The sequence below is a fragment of the Notechis scutatus genome, chromosome 7 (genome assembly GCF_049901735.1).
Source record: "Notechis scutatus isolate UNSWTSFEM ecotype Mainland chromosome 7, rNotScu1.2, whole genome shotgun sequence".
Classification (NCBI taxonomy): Eukaryota; Metazoa; Chordata; class Lepidosauria; order Squamata; family Elapidae; genus Notechis; species Notechis scutatus.
In genome coordinates, this window is record NC_142015.1 from 13,866,022 (window position 1) to 13,888,370 (window position 22,349).

The 22,349-nt window shown below is 38.4% G+C and overlaps 1 protein-coding gene across 1 annotated transcript in view; it reads right to left on the reverse strand.

Annotated features, from left to right (window-relative positions):
- Positions 1 to 11,392: 11,392 nt before the first annotated feature.
- SLC18A1 (solute carrier family 18 member A1) overlaps positions 11,393 to 22,349 on the reverse strand; it is a 29,376-nt gene continuing 18,419 nt past the window's right edge. Inside the window, exons 10-15 of the mRNA XM_026671356.2 lie at positions 20,532 to 20,610; positions 19,953 to 20,004; positions 14,733 to 14,796; positions 14,231 to 14,350; positions 13,120 to 13,253; positions 11,393 to 12,325 (exon numbers count right to left, since the gene is read on the reverse strand). Of these exons, the coding sequence (XP_026527141.2) occupies positions 12,212 to 12,325; positions 13,120 to 13,253; positions 14,231 to 14,350; positions 14,733 to 14,796; positions 19,953 to 20,004; positions 20,532 to 20,610 (563 nt within the window). The 3' untranslated portion in view covers positions 11,393 to 12,211. The remainder of the gene's footprint in view (positions 12,326 to 13,119; positions 13,254 to 14,230; positions 14,351 to 14,732; positions 14,797 to 19,952; positions 20,005 to 20,531; positions 20,611 to 22,349) is intronic.

Sequence of the window (22,349 nt, forward strand, 5' to 3'; positions counted from 1 at the left end):
TTCTTTAAAAAAAAAAAAAGCTTCTCCTGTACACTAATTGGAGTATGACGCCTTTACCTCTTTCCCCTACATTTATAATACTTAATATAAAATACCTAACTTACATTGGGATTCTATTTGGTACATTCTAAAATTATACAATATTATCAATACCAATACTGATCTATTCATTAATATTCATATTCTTTTATATCATAAACACTTAGCACATTACTTTTCAATTAATTAACATACTTTTGTGGGAGCACCTACTTTCCATAATTATTCCCCCCCACGTCACATATTTTAAATCATTATTTCATTAAGGTATTCCTGCTTCTCCTACTTCAAATCTCTTTCAAAAAATTTTTTTTCACTGAAATAACACAATCTAATTAATATTGACATTCATTTGTATCTTTCTCTCCAACTCCTTTATATCTTAACCATTTTATCCATTTCAATTAAATAACATGCCAATATATTTTCCACCATTATTCCCCCCCCCCATCATATCTCAAATCCTTATTTCATAAAATGTTCCCCTTTTCTTAAGACAAGTTTCACTAAGTTATATTAAACATTTTATCACACTTTAAATTACACATTATTTCCAACTTTCTAAAATTATTTCTAAATACAAATATAAAAACAATCTTATGTACCTTTAGAATCCCTTTATCAATAAAGTTTACCCATTATCTCTAAAAACTCTTGTTTCTTTACATCTTGCTCTCTACTATTGAGGCTTCTCGTCCCCTTTCTCCCTTGCTTATTCTTCTCTCTGTCCTCTTTACCCCTTTGCCTCTCCACCTCCCTTTTTCTCTGCTTTCCTCCTTTCTGTTGTCTTCTAACATAATATCTCTTTTTCATCTTGTTTTTCTCTTTTTTGATTGCTTTTATAGGTCTTAAAGTCTCTTTTTCCTTTTTCTCTTTCTCCTTTCCTTCCCCAGCCAAAGTCACTTGTTCATCAAAAATGGCTTCTTCTTTGTCCCAGTCGTCCTGTTGTCCATTCAATTTTACATAAGTGTAGACCGCCATTTCTAAATACTGAAAAAGAGTATCAAAAACATCCTTCCCTTCTTGCTTTTCTTTCTCATATTTTTGATATAAACGTTTCAATCTGTCCACAAGTAATGCCATTATAAAGAGAAAAGTTTTCCCAAGCAACCACCCAAGTGCTTTTAATCAGAGATAATTCTCAAAAGTAGTAAAATCACCAAGCAATCCAAGTAGGTTAATTCTTTTAAGCACTTTCTCCTTCACTTTCTCTTTCTGGGATTGGAGTTTGATCACAAAGTTCCATTTAATATATATCTTTCAGAAGCCTTGTTAGTATTTATAGCTCTTTAAAAATCCAGGCAGTCTTCTCCTTATTTTCAAATTCTAATCCAATTTTTCCCTCTCCCTTCCCACTCACAGCAAAAAAAAAAAATTTTTAAGTCTTTTTTAAAAAAAAATCATTCAGAAATCCTTATCTCTTCAGTATTTAATTACCTAGATTTTCAGATTTCTCTTGTTATTCCATCTGTTGTCACGTTAGGAAGGAGAGTGAAGAAAAAGAAAAAACTTTCCCTTTTAGAATTCTGTGCGCCGCTTGTAACTCTCTCTGGAAACAATGTAGCAACTTCTCCGTAGCAATTTTCAAGCCCCAGGAAACTTTCTTATCCCTTGGCAACTTTATCCCAGTCCAGAAACAACTCTCACAATTTCTCCGATTTTCTTCCTCCTGCACAATCTTATCCGTTTGCAGGTTTCTTCATGGCGGCCATTGCTGACCGCCGCTCCTCTGCCTCAGGAAAAGGGGGTTTTGCTGGCTGGGGAGGGTCTGCGACACCCCTTGCCCCCTTTCCAGATCCCCCTGTCTTCAGCTGCCCCTGCAGGAGCTATATCCCCCAGATCCAAACGGATCGGGGGAACCTTGGCAGTGAGCTCGGCAGGGATCGTGCTGGATCGCAAATCCCTGCCGCTGCCGAAGCCTCGCAAACCGGAAGGCAGGAGAAACATGTTTTTAAGGACAAAGAGTACTTCCCTGCAGCTCCCTGCCCCCATCAGATATTTGGTGCTCATTGAGAAAGACTGGACCAGCCTATCTACAAGACATAAGTCCTCCAGTTCCAGGATGATGGGATTAAGACATGACCCTCCAGGACATAATAGGATTATCTATCAGCAGAGCTAACCACATGGCAAAACCACCTGGGGACATTACATCACCCAGCACAGTTCAATCAAACTTATCTCAGACAAAGTTCTAGGATTTCCATATGACCCCTACAACAACCAATAGAATACATTTCTTGAACAGGAACAGGAAGCTCGAAGGCAAGGCCTAAGTTAGGATATAAATATATCTTCTCCATGTGTTCAGCTACCCAGATCACATGTGCTTGGTGGTTCTGCTTCACCATTAAACCATCCTTCCAAGCAGCCTCCATATTTCCAGTATATTTCTCCCCACTTGGAATTGAACCCAGATGGACATTTCTTCCAACAGTACTCTATCTGCCAGAGTTTGAGGGCAGCTTTTCACCATAATTTTTGCTACAGAGGCCAAGAAAGTTAAGAGTTTCAGCATCTTCCTTTCTCCAATTTCTCCTCTTTTCTAATCATCTGCATCCTCTTTTACTTGTTCAGATCTCTTGTAATCCTACTGCTGCTCCACTTCTCAAATTGATAAAGGAACCATAAGGCAACAGGTTTGAGCATATTTTGTTACGTATTTTTTTAAATAAATTTTTTATTGGTTTTTAAAACAAAGATAAACAAACAAAACATAAAAACATTAGGCCATCTTCCATATATGTACATACAGTGTGCCGGTTGGTTTACAAATTGTTTTGTGCTTCCATTTCGTAGTCTTCAATTACAATTAGATTGTATATGATCTCATATTTTCAATCCAATATTGGTATTATTATTAATCAATCATTTGACTATACTTTTATTCATTCATGCTTTGGAAAATAATCATGTTTTACTTAATTTGTTTTGTGACAATTCATATTATCACCCCAAATCTATCCTAAAAACATTTTGTAGATATAATAAGAAAAGAATACATCTTTATATATTTAGTATTTTCTAAAAGTCTACATTTTTCGTTACTATACTTTATTGTCTAACCATTGATAGAATAGATCCCAAACTTTATAAAATTGTTTATCATCCTGTCCTCTAATTTCAAATGTCAATCTGCTCATTTCAGCACATTCCAATATTTTCTTAATAATTTCCTCCTGTGATGGTATTTTCTCATTTTTCCAGTTTTTAGCAAATACAATTCTAGCCACTGTTAATACATGTTGTAATGACGAGGCAGTCAAGTTGTTTGATCATGAACAACTGAATCATGATGATCTTTATTGGAGTCTAGTCTTGCATTTATACACATTTTTAGTTATCCTCCATCACTGGTTAACTTTGGTTACTGCTTAACTTTCATTACTGTTTAGCACAGTAATCCATGCAATTAATTATCTCTAGTTAAAGTCTAACATATGTTTACTTCCTCTCTCTCATCCTCCTTTAGATTAGTGACTTTGTTTATTTGAGTTGTATTTGCTTGGAAACATTCTTTATCTGAGGTTTGCCATCCGAGATTGGAACATTCCTGCAATTACCACTCTACAAATACATTTACAATCAGGTATTTCAAATCTTTACTATATATTTCAGGTAAAATTCCCAATAAAAATATCTCTGGTTTCAAGTCTATATGCTTTTTTGTCATTTTTTCCAACCATGTGTGGATTTTAGTCCGGTATTTTTTAGCATCCGCACAAGTCCACCACATATGGTAATATGAGCCAGGTGTCTGATGACATTTCCAACATTTTTCAGATTTATTCTTGAACATTCTTGCTATTCTTGTCGGGGGGAAATGCCACCTGTAAAACATCTTATACAAATTTTCTTTATATGCTGTTGACATTGTCATTTTATAATTTTGAGACCACAATTTTTGCCATTTCTCTAGATCAATCCCATATCCAAAATTCTTCCCCCAAGCAATCATAGTTTCTTTAACTTGTTCTTCTTTTAGTTTAATTTCTAATAAATATCCATACAAGTTTTTAATCACCTTTTCATCACTACCTGTCAAAATCTTATCTAAATCAGTCAGTTTATCATAGAAACCTTCTATTTTAAAATCTTTATCATACCTTGAATGTATTTGCGCATATGAAAACCAATTCATCTTTATACCTTGTTCCTCTAGTTTTTGTATAGATTTAAGTTCACCCTTTTCATTCAATATTTCACCATATCTAACTGTTTGTTCCTTTTTGTATCTTATAGGATAAGAAAATGCTTCAATAGTCGATAGCCAGACTGGAATTTTCAAATAACATTGTCTTTTAATCTTCTCCCAGTTTAACCACAGAGACTCCCGTATATAATGTCTTCTAAAGTACCTCTGTGTTTTAGTTCCTTTATACCATAGAAAAGCATGCCACCCCAACAACAGATCATGTCCTTCTAATGTCAACAATCTAGTATTTCTTAATGTTATCCATTTCTTAACCCACATCAAATTTGTAGCTTGGTAATACAACTCCCAATTAGGCAAACCAAATCCTCCTCTTATTCTAGCATCTTGCAAAAGTTTTAACTTTATTCTCGCTTTCTTACCTTGCCATATAAATTTCAACACAATTTTATTTAAATCTTCAAAATAGTCTTTTCCAAGCCTAATTGGAATTGTTTGAAACAAATATAAAATTCTGGGTAATATATTCATCTTGATTGTTGATATTCTCCCTATTAATGACAGTTGTAAATTTTCCCATTTTGCCAAATCTAGCACTATCTGCTGTTTAAGTTTGATATAATTATTTTCTTTTAGTGTACTGCATCTTGCTGTCAAGTATATCCCCACTTGATCTTATTCGTGACCTGAATTTTCAATAGGTCTGCCAGTTCTTCCTTTTGTCTTGATAGCATATTCTTTGTCAAGATCTTTGTCTTATCTTTATTTATTTTCAAACCAGCCGCCTTTCCATAGGTCTCTATCTTTTCTATCAGTTTTGATGCTGTTTCTAGTGGGTCTTCTAGAATAAAAACCAGATCATCTGCAAATGCTTGCAACTTAAATTCTTCCTTTTTAATTTTCATCCCTTTTATATTCTTTTCATCTCTAATATTTCTATTTAGCACTTCCAAAGTTAACACAAACAACAGAGGTGACAGTGGGCACCCTTGTCTTGTTCCTTTTCTTATATCAATAGAGTCTGTCAGTTCTCCCTCTATCATTACCTTTGCCATTTGCTTATGATATATAGCTTCTATTGCTTGAATAAATTTTCTAGCAAAGCCCATCTGTTCCAGCAGTAACAACATGAATTGCCAATTCACATTATCAAATGCTTCTGTGCATCTAGAAATAGCAAAGCCATCTGTTTTTCAGGATGTGCCTCGTAATATTCCAAAGTGTCCAAAATTACTCTCATATTGTCTTTAATTTGTCTCTTTGGCAGAAATCCATTTTGATCAAGATGAATAAAATTATTTAAGTATTTTTTACGTCTTTCTGCCAATATTGAAGCAAAAAAAATATAATCTGCATTTAGTAGGGAGATAGGTCTATAGTTCTTGATTTGTAATGGATCAGCCTCCTCTTTTGGAACAAGTGTAATATAAGCTTCTGACCATGAATTAGGTATCCTCTTCTTTAACATAACTTCATTCATAACTTCTAGCAATGGAAGATTCAACGATTCTTGAAATGTTTTGTAAAATTCTGCCGGAAGTCCATCTGGGCCTGGTGCCTTTCCATTATTTTGCTTCTTGAGTGCTTCAGTTAACTCCATCATCGTTATATTGCTTTCTAACATTGTTTCAATCTCTTTAGGTATCTGGGGTAACTTACCATTCTGTAGGTACTGTTTGACTCTTTCCACATCAATATTCTCTTGGGAATATGGGAAATCCATATTTCCCATAATAGTCTCGAATGATTTCCTTCTTCTCTTTACTACCATAGCAAACTTGGCCTTGGTCATCTATTAGTTGCAATATTTTCCTTGATTCTTTCTCCTCTCTCAATTTATATGCTAACCATCTACCTGGTTTATTTGCATCTTCAAAGTAATTCTGTTTAGCACCTCTAATTTTCTGTGCTAATTCTTCTTTTTCTATTAGACCCATTTTATGTTTAGTTATATCCATTTTTAACTTAATGTCCTTTTTCTGTGGCATTTTCTGTAGCTCTTTTTCAAGTCCTTTATACTCATCCTCTAATGCCTTAGAGGCTAATCTTTTCATGGTATTTCTTTTCCTTGTATAGTCTATTATCAAGCCTCTGGAATATGCCTTCATTGTATCCCATACATTCTGGATTGATGTATCTTCTTTTTTGTTTTCTCTAAAGAAAAAAGCCAGTTCTTTCTCCATCCACTGTGTGAAGTCTTTTTCCTTTAAAATAGTATTATTTAGTGTCCATCTAGATCTTCTTCTTTGTCCTTTCCATTTAATTGTCATTGGATTGTGATCTGCCCAAGTACTTGTTTCAATATTTATTTCTTGGATATTAGTTAACAATTCTGCTGACATCCATATCATATCTATTCTGGACCATGATAAGTGTCTATTTGAGTAGAAGGTATATTGTTTAGTTTTAGCATTTCTTTCTCTCCATGTATCTTTTAAGTTTATTTCATCTACCATATTAAAAAAAGATTTAGGGAGAGTCTTTCTGTTTTGGTTTATTGTTTTCTGTGCTGTATAGTCCAGTTTGTTGTCTACAATTCCATTAAAATCTCCCATCATAACTATATTGGCATAGTCCAGTTCAATTATTTTGCTATGTAATTTTTTCTAAAATTCTTCTTGTTTATCATTCAGGGCATAGATTGCAATCAGGAGTGTTTTATTATCCATTATTTCCACCTTTAGTATTCTTCCGTCGTCATCAGTATAAATCAATTTCGCTGGAATAGTCTCTTTAATATTTAAAACCACTCCTCTTTTCTTGCATTGTGTCAAGGAGGTAAATATTTTCCCTAGTTTTGGCTGTATCAACAATTGTTCACATTGCTTTTTAATATGTACTTCTTGTAGGCAGATTATATCAAATTTTAATTTCTCTAATTTATGGAAAGTTTTCCTTCTTTTAATGGCTGAATTAAGTCCATTTATATTAATTGTAATCAATTTTTTCTCTTCCATGGTTATATTTTATAATTAGGATTGGCAGCTCTCGTGGATCTTTGTTCACGTTGACCTTTGGCTTCCTCCTTCCTCCTTGACTGCACCTTCCTCTTTTTCAGTCGTCATTTGGCAGTCCTCTTGGAATTCAATTGGTGAAATTTCTTTTTCTGCCTCTTCCGCTTTCCCTCTGAAAAATTCTGTATAAAATGATTCAGCTTTCTCAATTGAATCAATTCTGTATCTGTTCTTGCCATGTGAACATTAAACCTTCTGGAATCAGCCATCTATAATTCACCTCTTTTTTAAGTAGCAATTTGGTCAAGAATCGGTATTCTCTTCTCATTTCTCTCACTCTTCTGGGTACTTGTTTCAAAACCACAATCTCCTTATCTTTATATTTCAATGTTTTCTCTCTTGCCACTTGCAATATTTGCGTTTTAATGGCTTTCTTTGTAAATCTGATGTGAACTTCTCTTGGTAGGCTATTTCTCATTGCGTATCTTGTGAAGACTCGATAAACCTCATCTATTCCATCCATCATTTTCTCTTCCATTATTTCCAAAGCTTCAGCCAAAGGAGAAAAAGTTGTAAAATCCTAAAAAAGATGGGAAAGTGAAGAATAAAAAGCTAAAAAAAAAAAGGAAAAAATTCTTCAGGTTCTTCAACACCTTAATCCAATTAAGAGGTCTCAAATATAAAAGACTGCATAAGAGAAAAAGAGAAAAAAAGCCAGGAAGATAAAAAGAAAGAAAAAAACAGTATTGGAGGTAGATGGAAAAACAAAAATACCAGAAAATCAAAAAAAGAAAAAGAAAAAAAAAGAAAGGGGAGGGAATCATTAATACTAAAACTTTTCTTTTAAAATAAAAAACAAATGTAAAAAATTAACTTCCAAAGACAAGCATAAAAAAAGCAAAGACAACTTCCAAAGAACTAAAAGTCCAAATAGCTATTTCAAAAAGTAAACTGTTGAGGAGGGGTAGCACAGCTTAGAAAAAATTAAAAAAAACACTGCACTTTGTTTAGTTATCCAAGGCTCTTGTTTGTTTGTTTATTTGATTTGCCAATTGTTTACAAGATAATAAGTATAAGTGTATACATAGTTGTGAATACATGAAATGGGTACATATAAGAAAAATAAAAGAAGAATAAGAGAAACAATAGGACAGGGATGGTAGGCACGTTGGTGCACTTATGCACGCCCCCTACAGGCCTCTTAGGAAAGGGGTGAGGTCAATAGTAGACAGTCTAAGGTTAAAGTTTTTGGGGTTTGGGGAAGAAACTACAGAGTCGGGTAGAGTATTCCAGACATTGACCACTCTATTGCTGAAGTCGTATTTCCTGCAATCAAGTTTGGTGCGGTTAACTTTGAGTTTGTATCTATTGTGTGCTCTTGTGTTGTTATGGTTGAAGCTGAAGTATTCATTGACAGGTAGGACATTGCAATGTATGATTTTATATACCATGCTTAAATCAGACCGAAGACGGCGTAATTCAAGGTTTTCTAGTTCTAGAATTTCAAGTCTGGTGGCATAAGGTATTCTACAACGAGTAGAGGAGTGGAGAACTCTTCTTGTGAAATATTTCTGGACTTTCTCAATTGTGCTAATATCAAATACGTAATGTGGGTTCCAGACTGATGAACTGTATTCGAGTATTGGTCTAGCAAATGTTTTGTATGCTCTGGTTAGTAGTGTGATATTACCAGAGAAAAAGCTACGTAGGATTAGGTTAACAACTCTTAATGCCTTTTTGGCTATGTAGTTGCAGTGGGCTCTAGCACTTAGATCATTAGAGGTGAGTATTCCAAGGTCCTTTACAGAGCTTGGGTCATCAACAAGATCTTGACTATTCAGCTTGTATTTTATTTTCTGATTTTTTTTGCCAATATGTAAGACAGAGCATTTATTTGTTGAGATTTGAAGTTGCCATTTGTTTGACTATTCTGATACATAGTCAAGATCTTTTTGTAGGGTAGCAGTATTGTCTGTGGTATTGAACAGCTTTACATCATCAGCGAAAAGAACGCAATTGCTCTTAATATGATCACAGAGGTCATTTATGTAGAGTATGAAGAGAGTTGGTCCTAGCACACTGCCTTGGGGGACACCACTATTGACAGGTACAGAATTTGATAGGACGCTCCCAATTTTGACCATTTGTTGTCTGTTTGACAGGAATGCTTCTATCCAGTTATTCAGTTGTCCAGAGATTTTATTTTTAGGAGTAGTTTGTCGTGTACCACTGAATCAAAGGCTTTACAGAAGTCTATGTAGATTGCGTCTATTGCTTTGCCCTGGTCGAGTTGTGTCGTCCATATGTTTTTGCAGTGTAAGAGTTGCAGATTACAGGATAGTTTTTTTTCTGAAACCAAATTGTTTATTGGAGAGTAGGTTATTTGTCTCTAAGTGGAGGATGATGGATTGGTTAATAATTGATTCCATGACTTTACAGGTGACGCAGCATAAGGAGATTGGTCTGTAATTTTCAACTAGGCTTGGGTCTCCCTTTTGAAGATGGGGATGACTGTGGCTTGTGACCATAGGTTAGGCAAGGAGCTGGTCCTGAAAGATTTTTCAAAGATTATGCTTAGAGGTTTGGCTATGGCAGTGGATAGCTTTTTTAAGAAGTAGGCACATATTCCATCCGGTCCAATAGATAGAGATGGTTTTAGATTGCGTAGTGCTTTTTCAACATTGTCTTCTGTAAAATCGATATGTATTAGATCATTGTTGTTATCTGTGGTACGGCTAGGAAATACTGGGCATGATCCATTGCTGTTTACAAATACTGAGCCGAAGAATGTGTTAAAGATGTTGGCTTTAATGGTGTCGTCGTTGCAGTCTTTACCATCAGGTCCTATCAAGGGTGGGATGGACCTTGAGTCTTTTAGTTTGTTGTTTACAAAATTGTAAAAAGCACGGGTGGAATTGGTGCTTAGAAGGTTTTCCTCTTGTTTAATATGATAATTGGTGCATTCGGTCTTTATCTGGTGGCATAAATTTTTGTATCGGCTTTTGAAATTGGCAACGTGACCAGATTTGTTTTTCCGCCAGAGTGATCTCTTTTTGGATTGAAGTTTTCTTATTGTTATGGGTAATCTGCTTTTTTGTTTTGTTTTGGGAGTTGTTGTTGGTACATATAGTTTGATGACTCTTTTGACTTCAAGTAAAAATATGTTGTAATGGTCTTCAACAGTATTGCATCCAGTGAATAGAGTTATAACACTCTTCTCCAGAAACTTATCACCTTTTCTTTTTCTATAACCTTCAGCACCAGACTCCAGCTGTTGATAGGAACCCGAAGAGCACCTGCAATAATACTCTCCCATGCTCTTTCCTCTATCTTATCGAATAGCAATGTCCTTGAAAAAAAAGTCTCAGTTCTTTCTCAGCTTTGTCTGGTCACAAGAGAAATAGAATATTTCCAAGCCTCTAGTTGGCAGTGTTACAAAGTTTCTTTGCTTTCACTTTCCCCCTCTTTTTCCAAGCAAAATGCAATAAGAATTAATTTAAAAAAAAGAAAAAGATATTTTTAAAAAAGAAATAACTAAATGGGAGTCTCTAGCCTAAAATAGTTACAAAATCAAAAAGGAGAAAAAAAATAGATGAAAAAGAAAAAACCAGTCCAGTTTCAAAATATAAGATCATGTATAGAAAATCCAGCAATGAGAAAAAAAACATTACTTTGACATTCCTGTTTAAAATCGCTGCTTAATCACTTCTGTCAAAACTTTTACAGATTCTTTCTTTTCCTTAGGGTGTCCTTTCAGATCTTAGAATAAAGAAAAAGTTCTCACCAAACCGGCACACTCTCTCTTTCTGTTCTCTTCCGTTTTGGAGCTGTCCCAACTTCAGCAGCTTTAATGGCTGCCTCTTTGCCGCTGGCAAGAAGAGCTTCTCCTGGATCTACCAGGGACTTTGCGGTCCTGGGATCGACAGGATGCGCTCTTCACTTTCACCATCTCTTCGGGACGGTTTAGATCCGATAGGATCGTCCAGGAGCAAAGATATTGGCAGCGATCTCAGACCTCCAAGATCGCATGCCATATCGTTGTGACACCAGCTCCGCCCTCTCATTTTATTACGTATTTTTTTAATTTCAGGAACAAACAGTATAATGGTTCTTTCCCTCCCTGCTCCACATGCAAGCAGACCAAAGAAATTAATGCACGAGAATACGTCTGAGTATATCTTCTTTGTTTTCCATCAACTTGATGAGCATTCACATTTTAAGCTTATTAAAAGTTAGCTCACCAAATAGCTCATACATAGATTTGATGAGCCTGCACTGATCAATTCATCCACAAGAGGGCCTAAGCATGCGTTTATAGAATATACCATATTCTGTAAAAAAAAATAAAAAATAACAAAGGTAGGAAGGGAAACATAACTAAGAAATATCTTTATTAGGATTACCCAAAATATCACAAAATCTGTGTAACATAAAATGTTTGAGAATGAGAGAAATGCTGCCTCTAACATTCAAGTATTCTTCCAGTGTCATTTACACATGGGCATCTGTAAGGAGAGAGGGTCAAAAATGTCAGACTTTGCACTTCCAATATTTCGCACAATGACATCATGAGCCATTTGTTTTCATAAGAGATCATGACAAACTATAACAGGTGTCACTCTACCAATATATGTTTGGAGCTGGGTTGGGCTACAGAATTGATTTGGAAGTGGACAAATGTATCTCAGACTGTTGCTGAGAAAATTCCAAGGACATGTAAGAGCTGAGCTCAACGTAAGGGCAATTTTCTCTTTTTGCAATGCGTATTTTACTATAGTGCCAATAATCATATGGAGAGTTGTGCAAACCCATGTTAAAAGCAGCGAAGCAGCTAACCGTGTTAAGAAAAAGTTATTCTGTCAAATATTGTTCTGAGATGAGGGAAGAAAGGTTTACAGTACAGTAGGCCTTCCTCTAAGAACTGTAAATAACTCCCTAGAGGTGTCTCAGAGGTTTTTTTTTATATGGTCATTCCATAAGTTGCAGCAATGGACTTTGCCAGGGAAAAATACAGGATATAGAGGATTTAGAAGAGAGAAAGAAAGGGAAAAGTGGATCCCTCTTTTTAGAAATCAGTCTCGATTTCTTCATCGGTGTTGTCTGTGAGTGGAAACTCTTGAAGGGTCTTTTGAGTGATGGAACTTCTGGATTGCATGGAACACTCATGGCTTAGAATTGCCTGAGAGAGGAGACGAGAAGGGAAGCAAAAGACCAGCATGAGCATCATTGTTACACCCGGTGATATCAATCCAGAATTTGTTCTTCAAGCGATCTGTTATGGTATCTAAGATCACATATTTCCTCAGCCCTCCTTCCCTCCCTCCCATAAGGGGATTGAAGAACAATTTGAGAAAAAGTTGAACTTCAGGCTCTTGCTTTAGGACAGTCACCAGCCAGCTCAAAAAAGAAAGAAAAAACAAAATGTGAGGCAGAAAATAAAAACCACAGAAAAAAACTAATTATCATTCAAGGTTTGTCATCATTTGCGATGTATTTTGCAAATGGAAAAGCAAAACCAAGTGTGAGGGATTGTGTTTACAAAAGGGGATTGCGTGAAGGACTATAGTGATGTGGCAGTTTCCTAGGATGGAGAGAGCACATTTTGAGGAGAATAGTGGACAGGATAAGGCACAACACAGCCCAGAGCTGGATCGGGGAAAGAGGAAGAGATTTAGGACAACTATTCCTAAGAATTTCTAACGGTGCATCCTTTGTGACGAGAGTGGTAAAGGTTGAGAATCTCTCTATATGATATAAGCAAATAAAGAACTAAACTTGGCTAGATTGTTCTATGACCATTCTTGGGATGGGTCTAATATCAATTTTAAATAAAGAGATATTTAGTTAAGTATCTAATAATTAAAAATAATTAATTAATAATAAATAATACTGTCCTTTGGATATTTATTCTTTATTCCCCTTGGGGTTCAACCACCAGAAATCCACCCCACCCCCATTTTTGTCCAAACTCACAGTCTTCTCCTCTTTGGCTGGGGGGTTTCGTAGAAACCAACACAGAGGCGCATATGCGAGGTTGATCCCTGCAATGATGGCCATGAGCCAAGGGAAGCCAATAGCTCGTATGAGAGCACCGCCTGTAGAGGGACCTGTCAAAAACAATACATTATTCTGACTGTAAAGAACTATCCTTAGTTTAGTCAATGAAGGAGGTGGAGGAAGACTGTGCAGCGATTCTTTGCTTTTAAAATGTGTTTCTCTGTAACGCAGCATAGTTTTCAAGCAGTATTACATTGGCTTGCTTTGTGGCAAAAAATTAAAAGGTGAGAAAATTTGGTTTTAAAAACACTAAGAGTGGATTTAGGACTCAGGCTTCTTTCTGAGAAAAGAATCGCCAATCTTAAAAAAATTAATGCCACAATCAAGCGACAGCATCTATGTGCCCAGAAGAATCAGCAATTTGGGGAGAGCTGTAAAAGTGCTGAAGTACAGATCTTCTTTAGGAACACATATATTTCAAACAGCTGGTAAAGATTCTGCCCTTCCATTTCTGTTCTTCTCACAGAGAGACGATGAACTAAGCATGAGGAGACCAGATGCAGTCATGGGATCAACATGAGTGACTTTGGGCCAATCACTCCCTCTGCCCAGCCTACTTTTGTGTGGGGAAATTGAAGGAAAGAGAGCACTTTCCGTTCCTATATGAATGTCAGGATGTAACAAACACAGTAAATAATTGATTATAATTGCCACATCTCTGCCTTCCAGCAAATTACATCTTATCAATTCAAAACTTACAAACTTACTTCTAACAAACTAAACATCCATCCCACCCACCCCACGTTCTCTCCATTTAGATCCAGACTTAATGATGCATGCATAGACTGATTGAAATCCATTTTAAAATGTTATCTATGATAACATTCTATATTGATTGGAATGAGTCTCCTTGAACTACAACTACATCTGGTTTTTGTTTTCGTTCTTTTTCTGTCAGGTACATGTTAGAAAAAGCTTATTTTTGTAAAAAAAACAATTAGTCAATTAGTTTCCTAGGAATTGCCAATGTATAGATGCAACAAAAAGGTAATTTATGTAATTCATTATAATGCATTTTAGTCCATACCAATAGCAAAGCCCAGACAGAAAGCCACATCAGCAATGGCATAGATGCTGCCATAAACAGAAGTATGGCGAAGATCCACCAAGTATCCCATGATAGGCATCATTGATGAATCCACCATGCCTGTCCACAAAATAAAACAAAAAGATCTAATAAGAAATAGCATTTCATCCCCCATTCATGTTTCATGAACAAGTCATGATGCTTCCAAAATATGCTTGCATTCCCTAAATGTGGAATGAAATAGCCATCATGAACAGTCTGAAATATACATTGTATTCCCTTCAGTTTTGAACCTCAGAATAGTGGCTCTTCCCCACCCCCAGAGTAAGATCTTTTGCCAAGAATTAGTGTGGCCATAAAATCGCTCAGCTGGGCTTGACTGCAGGAAAGTTTCACTTCATTTTCTACAACAATTCAGTTCCATCTGTACCTAGTAAAATTAACTGAAGATAATTGTCCTGAATTGGTTAGTCACAGGTTACCAAGTCTTTGAAAATCTTACCAAGGGCAAAACCAAGTCCACTATTAGGTCCAATAAGTCCATAGATATTATGAGCCAGGGGAATCTAGGGTGCATAAGAGAAAGGATGGATTAAAGCTCAGAAGTCATAACTCTTATTTTTGATGAAAACTTAAGGTGTCAAGTTCAAAGAGTGATTATGCTGTTGCAGCCAATTTCACTTCTCAGCTTGCCACAGAAGCGGGGAGGGAAAACTAGGTTTGAAATGCCAGTTCCAGGAACTGTAGTTGCCAGTTCCAGGTGACAACAAGATGGGAGGGGGAAAACTCTTTAACTATGCTAAAACTACAGGAATGAAGTAGAGCTGATATTGCTTTCAATCTGTGCCGAAATGATGTAGTCAATAAAGTTTTGCATTAAGAAATTAGATCGTCTCAACAGTGCTTGCTTGGGTTCATCAGTCAGATCCTTGACATTAACCCAGCTCTGCCAAAATCCAACTAACAAACCAACATTTGGGATCCTGAGCTCCAGTCACCTTTGGAAGAGCTGCAAAGGGAAGATCAGAGAGATGGAGCACAAAGGAGAGTCAGTGGTGAAGGAAGTCCCAGTGGTGGCCCAGGCAGATTTTGGAACCCAGGCAATGGCGACCCATCCAGAAGCCCGAGTGGAGAGGGTTAAATAACACAGCAACTGGGGAACTGTACCAGGTAGAGGAAGAATTCTGGCGGAGGAGGGTACCGAAGGCAGGCAAAGCCAAGTACCCATTGATTTCCCCTAGAATATCATTCATTCAAGCACTAAGGTGGAGAGTGAAGAGGGCAGTGAAATGGGAGGAATTGGGCAAATGGAGATACCTGGCAGCCCGCCACAGCCCCTCGATGGAGCAGCTGAGGGAAAAGTTCCTCAGCCTGAAAGTACATGGGGTGGAACAGGGGCAGAGGATGGTGCCACTTGCTGAAGTAGTCGCCCTGCCAGCTCCATCACCCCCACTATGTCTGGGGCCAAGTCCATTGGCTACCATCAGTGAGGGGCCATGCCTCCACCCGATCGTGGCACAGGATGAGGAGCCATGAGACCATGCTGAGCCGTCATCCCACCTGCCAGTGCTGCTGGTTGGCTACCACCCCAGCTGGTGGTGGCTGACAATCAACCCTGGCCCTACCCTCCTGGATATGGCTGGATGCCAGGACACTGGGGTACTTACTCCCCAACCCATGGATCCTCTGGCAATGAAGACTACATTTGACGGAAGCCCAGAGAAACTAACTTTCTTCCTAAACCAGTTGTGAGCACACCTAGACCAATACATTCTGGCTTAACCCAACAAGGTAACAAAGGTAGACACCATTTTCGCTAACCTTGAGGGGGATGCAGCAGATTGGGTGAAGGAGTACCATGACAAAGGGGCACCAGAATTAGGGAATGCTGATGCTTTTCTGATGGAGCTCAGAGCCAGATTTGAAGATGACACCCAAGTCCAGTGACCAGAATAGGAGATGCAAACCATCCATTACCAGGGATGGGTTGCTGGGGGTTCGCAGGGGTTTGGGAGATCCTCTAGCTAAGATTCTGTACAGTTTGCAGAACCCCCAAATCCCACTCCTGGCTGGCCATGCCTACCCTCCCCCGCCCCTCCCAGGAATCCCCATGTGGCCCATTTTGGATGCAGGTAAGTACAGGGTGCGCACAGAATAGTGGTGGGATTAAAAAAAAAATACTACCAGTTCTGTGGGCATGGATTGGTGGGTGGTGGGTGGTGGGCCCACCCCTGTTCGTTACCAGTCAGATGGTAATGGGGTACATTCATGAGTTCTGGAGAATTTGCAGGGAAACTGAGGCACTGGCTGGAGAAGCTGTTGGTCTACCATTTTAGAAATGGCTTGAATGAGGAGCTGTTCCACACCTGCTTGCCCTGGGGAATACCCAACTGGATCTGTGACTGGTATTGACTGGCGACAGTGGTGGAGCTCAATATAAAGGAATACAAGAGGCATGGGGGCGTGAAAGTTGGCCAAAAAAAGAGTTAGGAGAGATGCCCATTGGGAAGGAGACCATTGCCCGCATCAATACCAGCCCCCCTGGAGGCCCCAAGGCACAAATCCAGCTTGTCCTTCCAATGTGGCCAGGAAGAACACTGAGCGGCTGTGTGCCTGGTACTGGGCCCCAGCCCTGCCCTAGTGGAAGAAACCCCAAAAGAAGGGATGAGAAAAAATCACACCAGGTCATGGAGGTCACTTCCCCTAGCAGCGAAGGTGAGGAAACTCTGAGTGAGGAAGAGCAGCAGCTTAACCTCTATGAGAGCGACAATGAAGGGGGAGGATGATCCGAAGGTAAGTGGAACCATCATCCCTTGTCAGTCCCCATGAGAATCTTAGCGCCCAAATTAGGAATCCAGGGAGAGGTGAAAGCGCTCATAGATTCAGGGTGCATCCGATGCTTAATCAGCTTGCAGCCAGTGCTGAAGTTGGGGTTATGAATGAGAAGGTACACCACCTTATGAATTTTGAGCAAGTGGATGGCTCATTGGCGAGTGGCATTTCATAGCTTGTCCAAACCTCCCATCAGCCCATAAATTGGCTAAGATATTTATGCAGCATATCTACTGCAGTGGTGGGATTCAAATTTTTTACTATCTGTTCTGTGGGTGTGGATAGATGGGTGTGGCTAGGTGGGCATGACCAGGTGGGCATGTGACTTAGTGGGTGTGGCTATGTGGTCATGTGACTTTTTTTCTTTCACAGCACCCTGTTTTTGGCCTAGTGGGAGCAAAAATGGGGCATGGCGGGGCCACACAGCACCCTCCTGCACCCTGTTTTTGGCCTACTGGGTCTCAGGGAAGTCTCCTGGGTACTGAAAAAAGAAGCATTTTGAAGCCTTCAGAGGTAAGTATTACAGCGAGGGGAGGATCAGCTGTCATGCCCAATTTAGATTAGCTAGAAAGCAAGAAATCCAACGATTTCCTGCTTTCTAGCTAAACTAAATCACATGGCATAGCTGATCATTGGAAATACTGGTTCAGCTGAACTGGTAGCATTTTTTACTACATAGGGTGCCAAATCAAATTGTCTTGGACTAGGGGGTCAATTCACAGCCAAATTTTGGAGGAAATTCATCAAACTGATAGGGTCATCCTAGGGGCTTAGCTTGGCTTTTTATCTGAGCACAAACGGGGCTGTGGAACATACTAATACAATGGTGGAACAATTCCTGAATTGCTATGTCAACTATCAGCAATCTAACTGGGCAGAAATCCTGCTATTTGCTGAAGTGGCCTACAATAATGCCTTGCATAGTAGTAGGGGACTTACCCCTTTTAAGGTAGCAATGTGGGTAGAATTTGTGCCAGAATACCCTATCCATGCTAAGGTCAGTGATGAAAGAGGCTCCAGATCTCATCATACTGGGGAGCGAGAAGCATTATGAAGTTAGATTAATTTTGGATTCCAGGCTATATAAGGGAAACCTCCAGTACTTAGTACAATGGAAGGGTTACCCAATGTCAGAAGCATGGTGGGTTAAAGCTCAGAATATGAAGGTGGACCAGTTCATAAGGAGATTCCGTGAAAAGTATCCCCCAAAACCTGGGGGCTCTTCCTAGTGGGGTTATCCCATACATATATGGGATAACATTGTTTACCCTAACTGGTTTGGGTAAAAATAATAAATAAGGTATCATGGTTTGTTAGTTAAAGTGTGTGTAACTTTAATTGCAAGAATGTAATTAAGGGTGTGGTTGTAAAAGCACTATATAAGAAGCGAGGCAATTGCAGCTCGCTCTCTCTGGCTTGAAGATTACTTGATGGATTGATGACTGCGTTCTTGCTGAAACGGGGAGAGAATAAGGAGTGTTGATTTTTCTCAACGAGAGAAGATAAAGATTGGACTGATTTATTGTAAGTGAACTGACATTGGCTATTCAACACGGACTTTGCAAATAGAGTATCCCCGACAAGACTTGAATGAAATTGATATATGACTAATGGACCGTTTATTTTGACTATGCTATAATTCTTAAATGGAATAAACTATATTTTTGATAGCACAAGCGTATCTGTATTTTTACTGCGTGTTAACTAGAAAACTTATCTCACACATTTACCTGTCTTCCTATCTGACTTCGCTGTACATTCTGTTTAGTTTGTTTTCCTTAACACCCGTTGGGGAATCCAGGCTTAACAATGGGATATGTTATATGTATTTACTATTTTCCAGGTACCCTCCACATGCTAGGGGGGTCCAACTGTCAAATTCAACATGTGATTATGCTGTTGCAGCCATTTTCACTTCTCAGCTTGCCACAGAACCAGGGGGGAAGGAAGACTAGGATTGGAAGGCCAGTTCCCAGTGACAACAAGAAATTGTCCCATGGGAACCAAGGTCATCTAACCAGATGGTCGGCAAGGACCTGGACAGGTTTCCTTAACAATACCTAGACCTAATTGGACAATGTGACCTGCACTAATGGTGGGTATGGGAGAAACTATTATTTAACTATGCTAAAACTGTGGGAATAAAGTAGAGCTGGTTTTGCTTTCAGTCTGTGCAGAAATGATGTAGTCAATAAAGTTGCCTTAAGAGTTTGGATTGTCTCAACCGTGCTTGATTGGTTGAATTCATCAGTTGGAACCCATTGACATAAGGCAGTAGAAATATTGAATATGCAACATTCAATCATTAGACATAATGGGTTGAAGTCAGCTCCAACCTTTAAAACCTTTTAGAAAACCCTCAAAGTATATTTTTCTATCAGTCTTTTGGATCTCCTAGCATATCACGCCAAGATATGCTAAGATTTGTTTACTCATGGTTTAATAAAACTAATTAGAATACACAATAAATCATGGTTTCTAAACTATAATGAGTAGATTTGCATAAGATTTGCAGAATAAAACACCATTGCTTAGCTCGGTTTATGTCCTAACCAGGTCAGATTCTAGTTAATTTGAAGGAGTTTACTAGACTAGAACCATGAAGGACCATAGAAGAAAATGGTGGCATAGGATGGGAAAATCACACAAAAATTGGTAGAAGATTGGAAGGAATTTTTTTCCTTCACTTTTAAATTTCCCCATGTTTTGTCATTGTTTATTAGTATATGTCTTTTCTTATAAAATTCTGTTAGGATGCAGGCTGCCACCTCCATATCCTCTTTGAAACTCCTGTGCTATCTGCAACAATGTTGGCAGATATTAAGCTAGAATTAAGACTTTTTGCTTGGTTTCTTCATTTTTGGGTTATGCAATGTGTTGTCATACTCACACAGAGGAGGCTGACTCCTATGACCATCATCCCAATCAATGAACACAGCCAGCTGCCAAGAAAAGCAATGAAGAAACAATATCAAAAGTTTTGAAGGCTGTTTGAAAGATTCATCTTGCAAATTCAATAAAACCATCAATACTGGGATACCTTTCTTTGCAGAAATCAACAATAGATTCCCCTGTCAGAACTGTCCTAAAATACCTGCAATAAATATCTGTGGAAATTTAACCAATAGGTAGGTAGGTACGTAGATCTTTTACTGCAGGCAAGCTAAAGAATGCAGGATAGATGAATAAGGAATGAATGGATAGATAAGTATAGATGGGGTTAGGTATGGAGGAATGGAGATGACAGATAGATAGATGATAGATAGATAGAGGGATGGATGGAGGGATGGAGGGATGGAAGGACAGACAGACAGAGGTTAGGATAAATCCTGGTTGTTGTTTTTCTCCTGAACATCACAAAGGAAGCACTCCCAAAAATCACTCCTTTCTCCATGACAACACCATCACAGATGCAACAAGATTTCACAATTCTTCAACATTCAAAAATCTTTTGAACTTCTCTACTTACCGCCCCATTTTATTCGCCAGTATCCCAAAGAGATTGGTCCCAATTAAATAAGATATACTAGCAGGCAGAAAAGCTACACCTGTAAAACAAAAGAAAACCATTTGAAAAGAAGGCATCACAGCATTTCCAAGGGCAAAAGTCCCTTCCTGAGCCTTTGCTTAAAATGCTATTGTGTATGTTTGTACTTGTGTGTCTGTACATAAATTAGTTGAATGCAAAAGACATATTCTTCAACAAAAATAAGAAACCAGAGTGTCACTGCAGGTCGTCCTATAAAGAAACTCAGTATTCAATTGAAAGTAGACAGTATATGGAGGTCAGTTCTAACAAAAGATACTAAGCATGATAATTCAACTCAACCTTTTAGAGGCAGCATCCAGTAGCTATCTCTTAGATAATGCTAAGAGATAGCTAATCTTATCTCTGCAAAATTTATCTAGTGCTTCATAAAATTCAAAACAAGTTTCATGGTCAAGTCCTTGCAGGTATTGACCAGTGGTGGGATTCTACCTATTTGGCCTGGTTCGGGTGAACTGGTAGTAAAAAAATGCTACCATTCAGGTACTGGTTTGGCTGAACCAATATTTCTTTCTTTTTTCCTCCTGACTATCAGCTGTTCCAATGATCAGCTATGCCGGGATCCCCCTTGCTGTCTTACTGCTTCACCCAGGTGGCTTCCCTGAGGTCCAGGAGGCAAAAAGTGATGTGGGTGTGGGTGTGCTGCACAGCCCCCCTGCGCTCCATTTTTTGTCTTCCTGGGATTCAGAGAAGCCTCCTGGGAGCAAAAAATGCCCCCCCCCCAGGAGGCTTTCCTGATGCCCAGGAGGCCAAAAAATGGAGTGCGGGGGGAGGGGGGGAGTGCTGCACAAAAAGAAGCCACGCCCACCCAGTCACATGGTCATACCCACCTAGCCACCCCCATGGAACCAGCAGTAAAATATATTTGCATCCCACCCCTGGTATTGACCTACTGCCCATCCCTTCCTCCCTTGTTTCTACTTTACATGATAATAATTTGCTTTCCAGTTATAATTGAACCAAAATCAAACATTTGACAGACTGTCACTTATCATTAATTTATTCTCCAGCAGGTGACAGATGTTATCACTAGCATCTCTGTTTGCCTGAAAATGACACAATGGGTTTATAGAAATTCAATCATTAATGTTTACTTTTCTATCAATTTTTTACTTGTTTTGCAGGTCCTCTGTGGAAATTTGCGTTCTTTTTATATTGCTAAGAAACAGCAGGTTGAGCAAATTAAAAACAAAAAAGTATTAGTTGTTCAAAAACTATTCAGTGTGTAAATGTCAGCCAATAGTGTCAACCTGATTTTACAGCATATCTTTTCAATATATTTATATTTAAAGGAACCATGGTCACTGCAGAATAAATCCTCTCAGATCTCCTGGTTTGTTTGTTTTTAATCATGGTCATGATAGCAGTATTCCAGGATTTGAGGGGCTGCCATAAAGAAGAGGAGGTCAACTTATTTTTGAAAGCACCTGAACAACAAATGACAGGTGGAAACTAATCAAAGAGAGAAGCAGCCTGGAATGAAGGAGAAATTTCATTAACAGTGAGGACAATTAACCAGTGGAAGGGGTTGCCTTCAGAGGTGGTGAATGCTCCAACAGTGGAAGTTTTTAAGAAGAGACTGGACAGTCACTTGTCTGAAATGGCAGTGGGTCTTCTGCTTGAGCAGGGGGCTGGACTAGAACACCTCCAAGGTCCCTTCCAACTCTATTCTAATGATTGATTGATTGATTGATTGATTGACTGATTGATTGAAGATCCATTGTATGCAATTATAAGGTT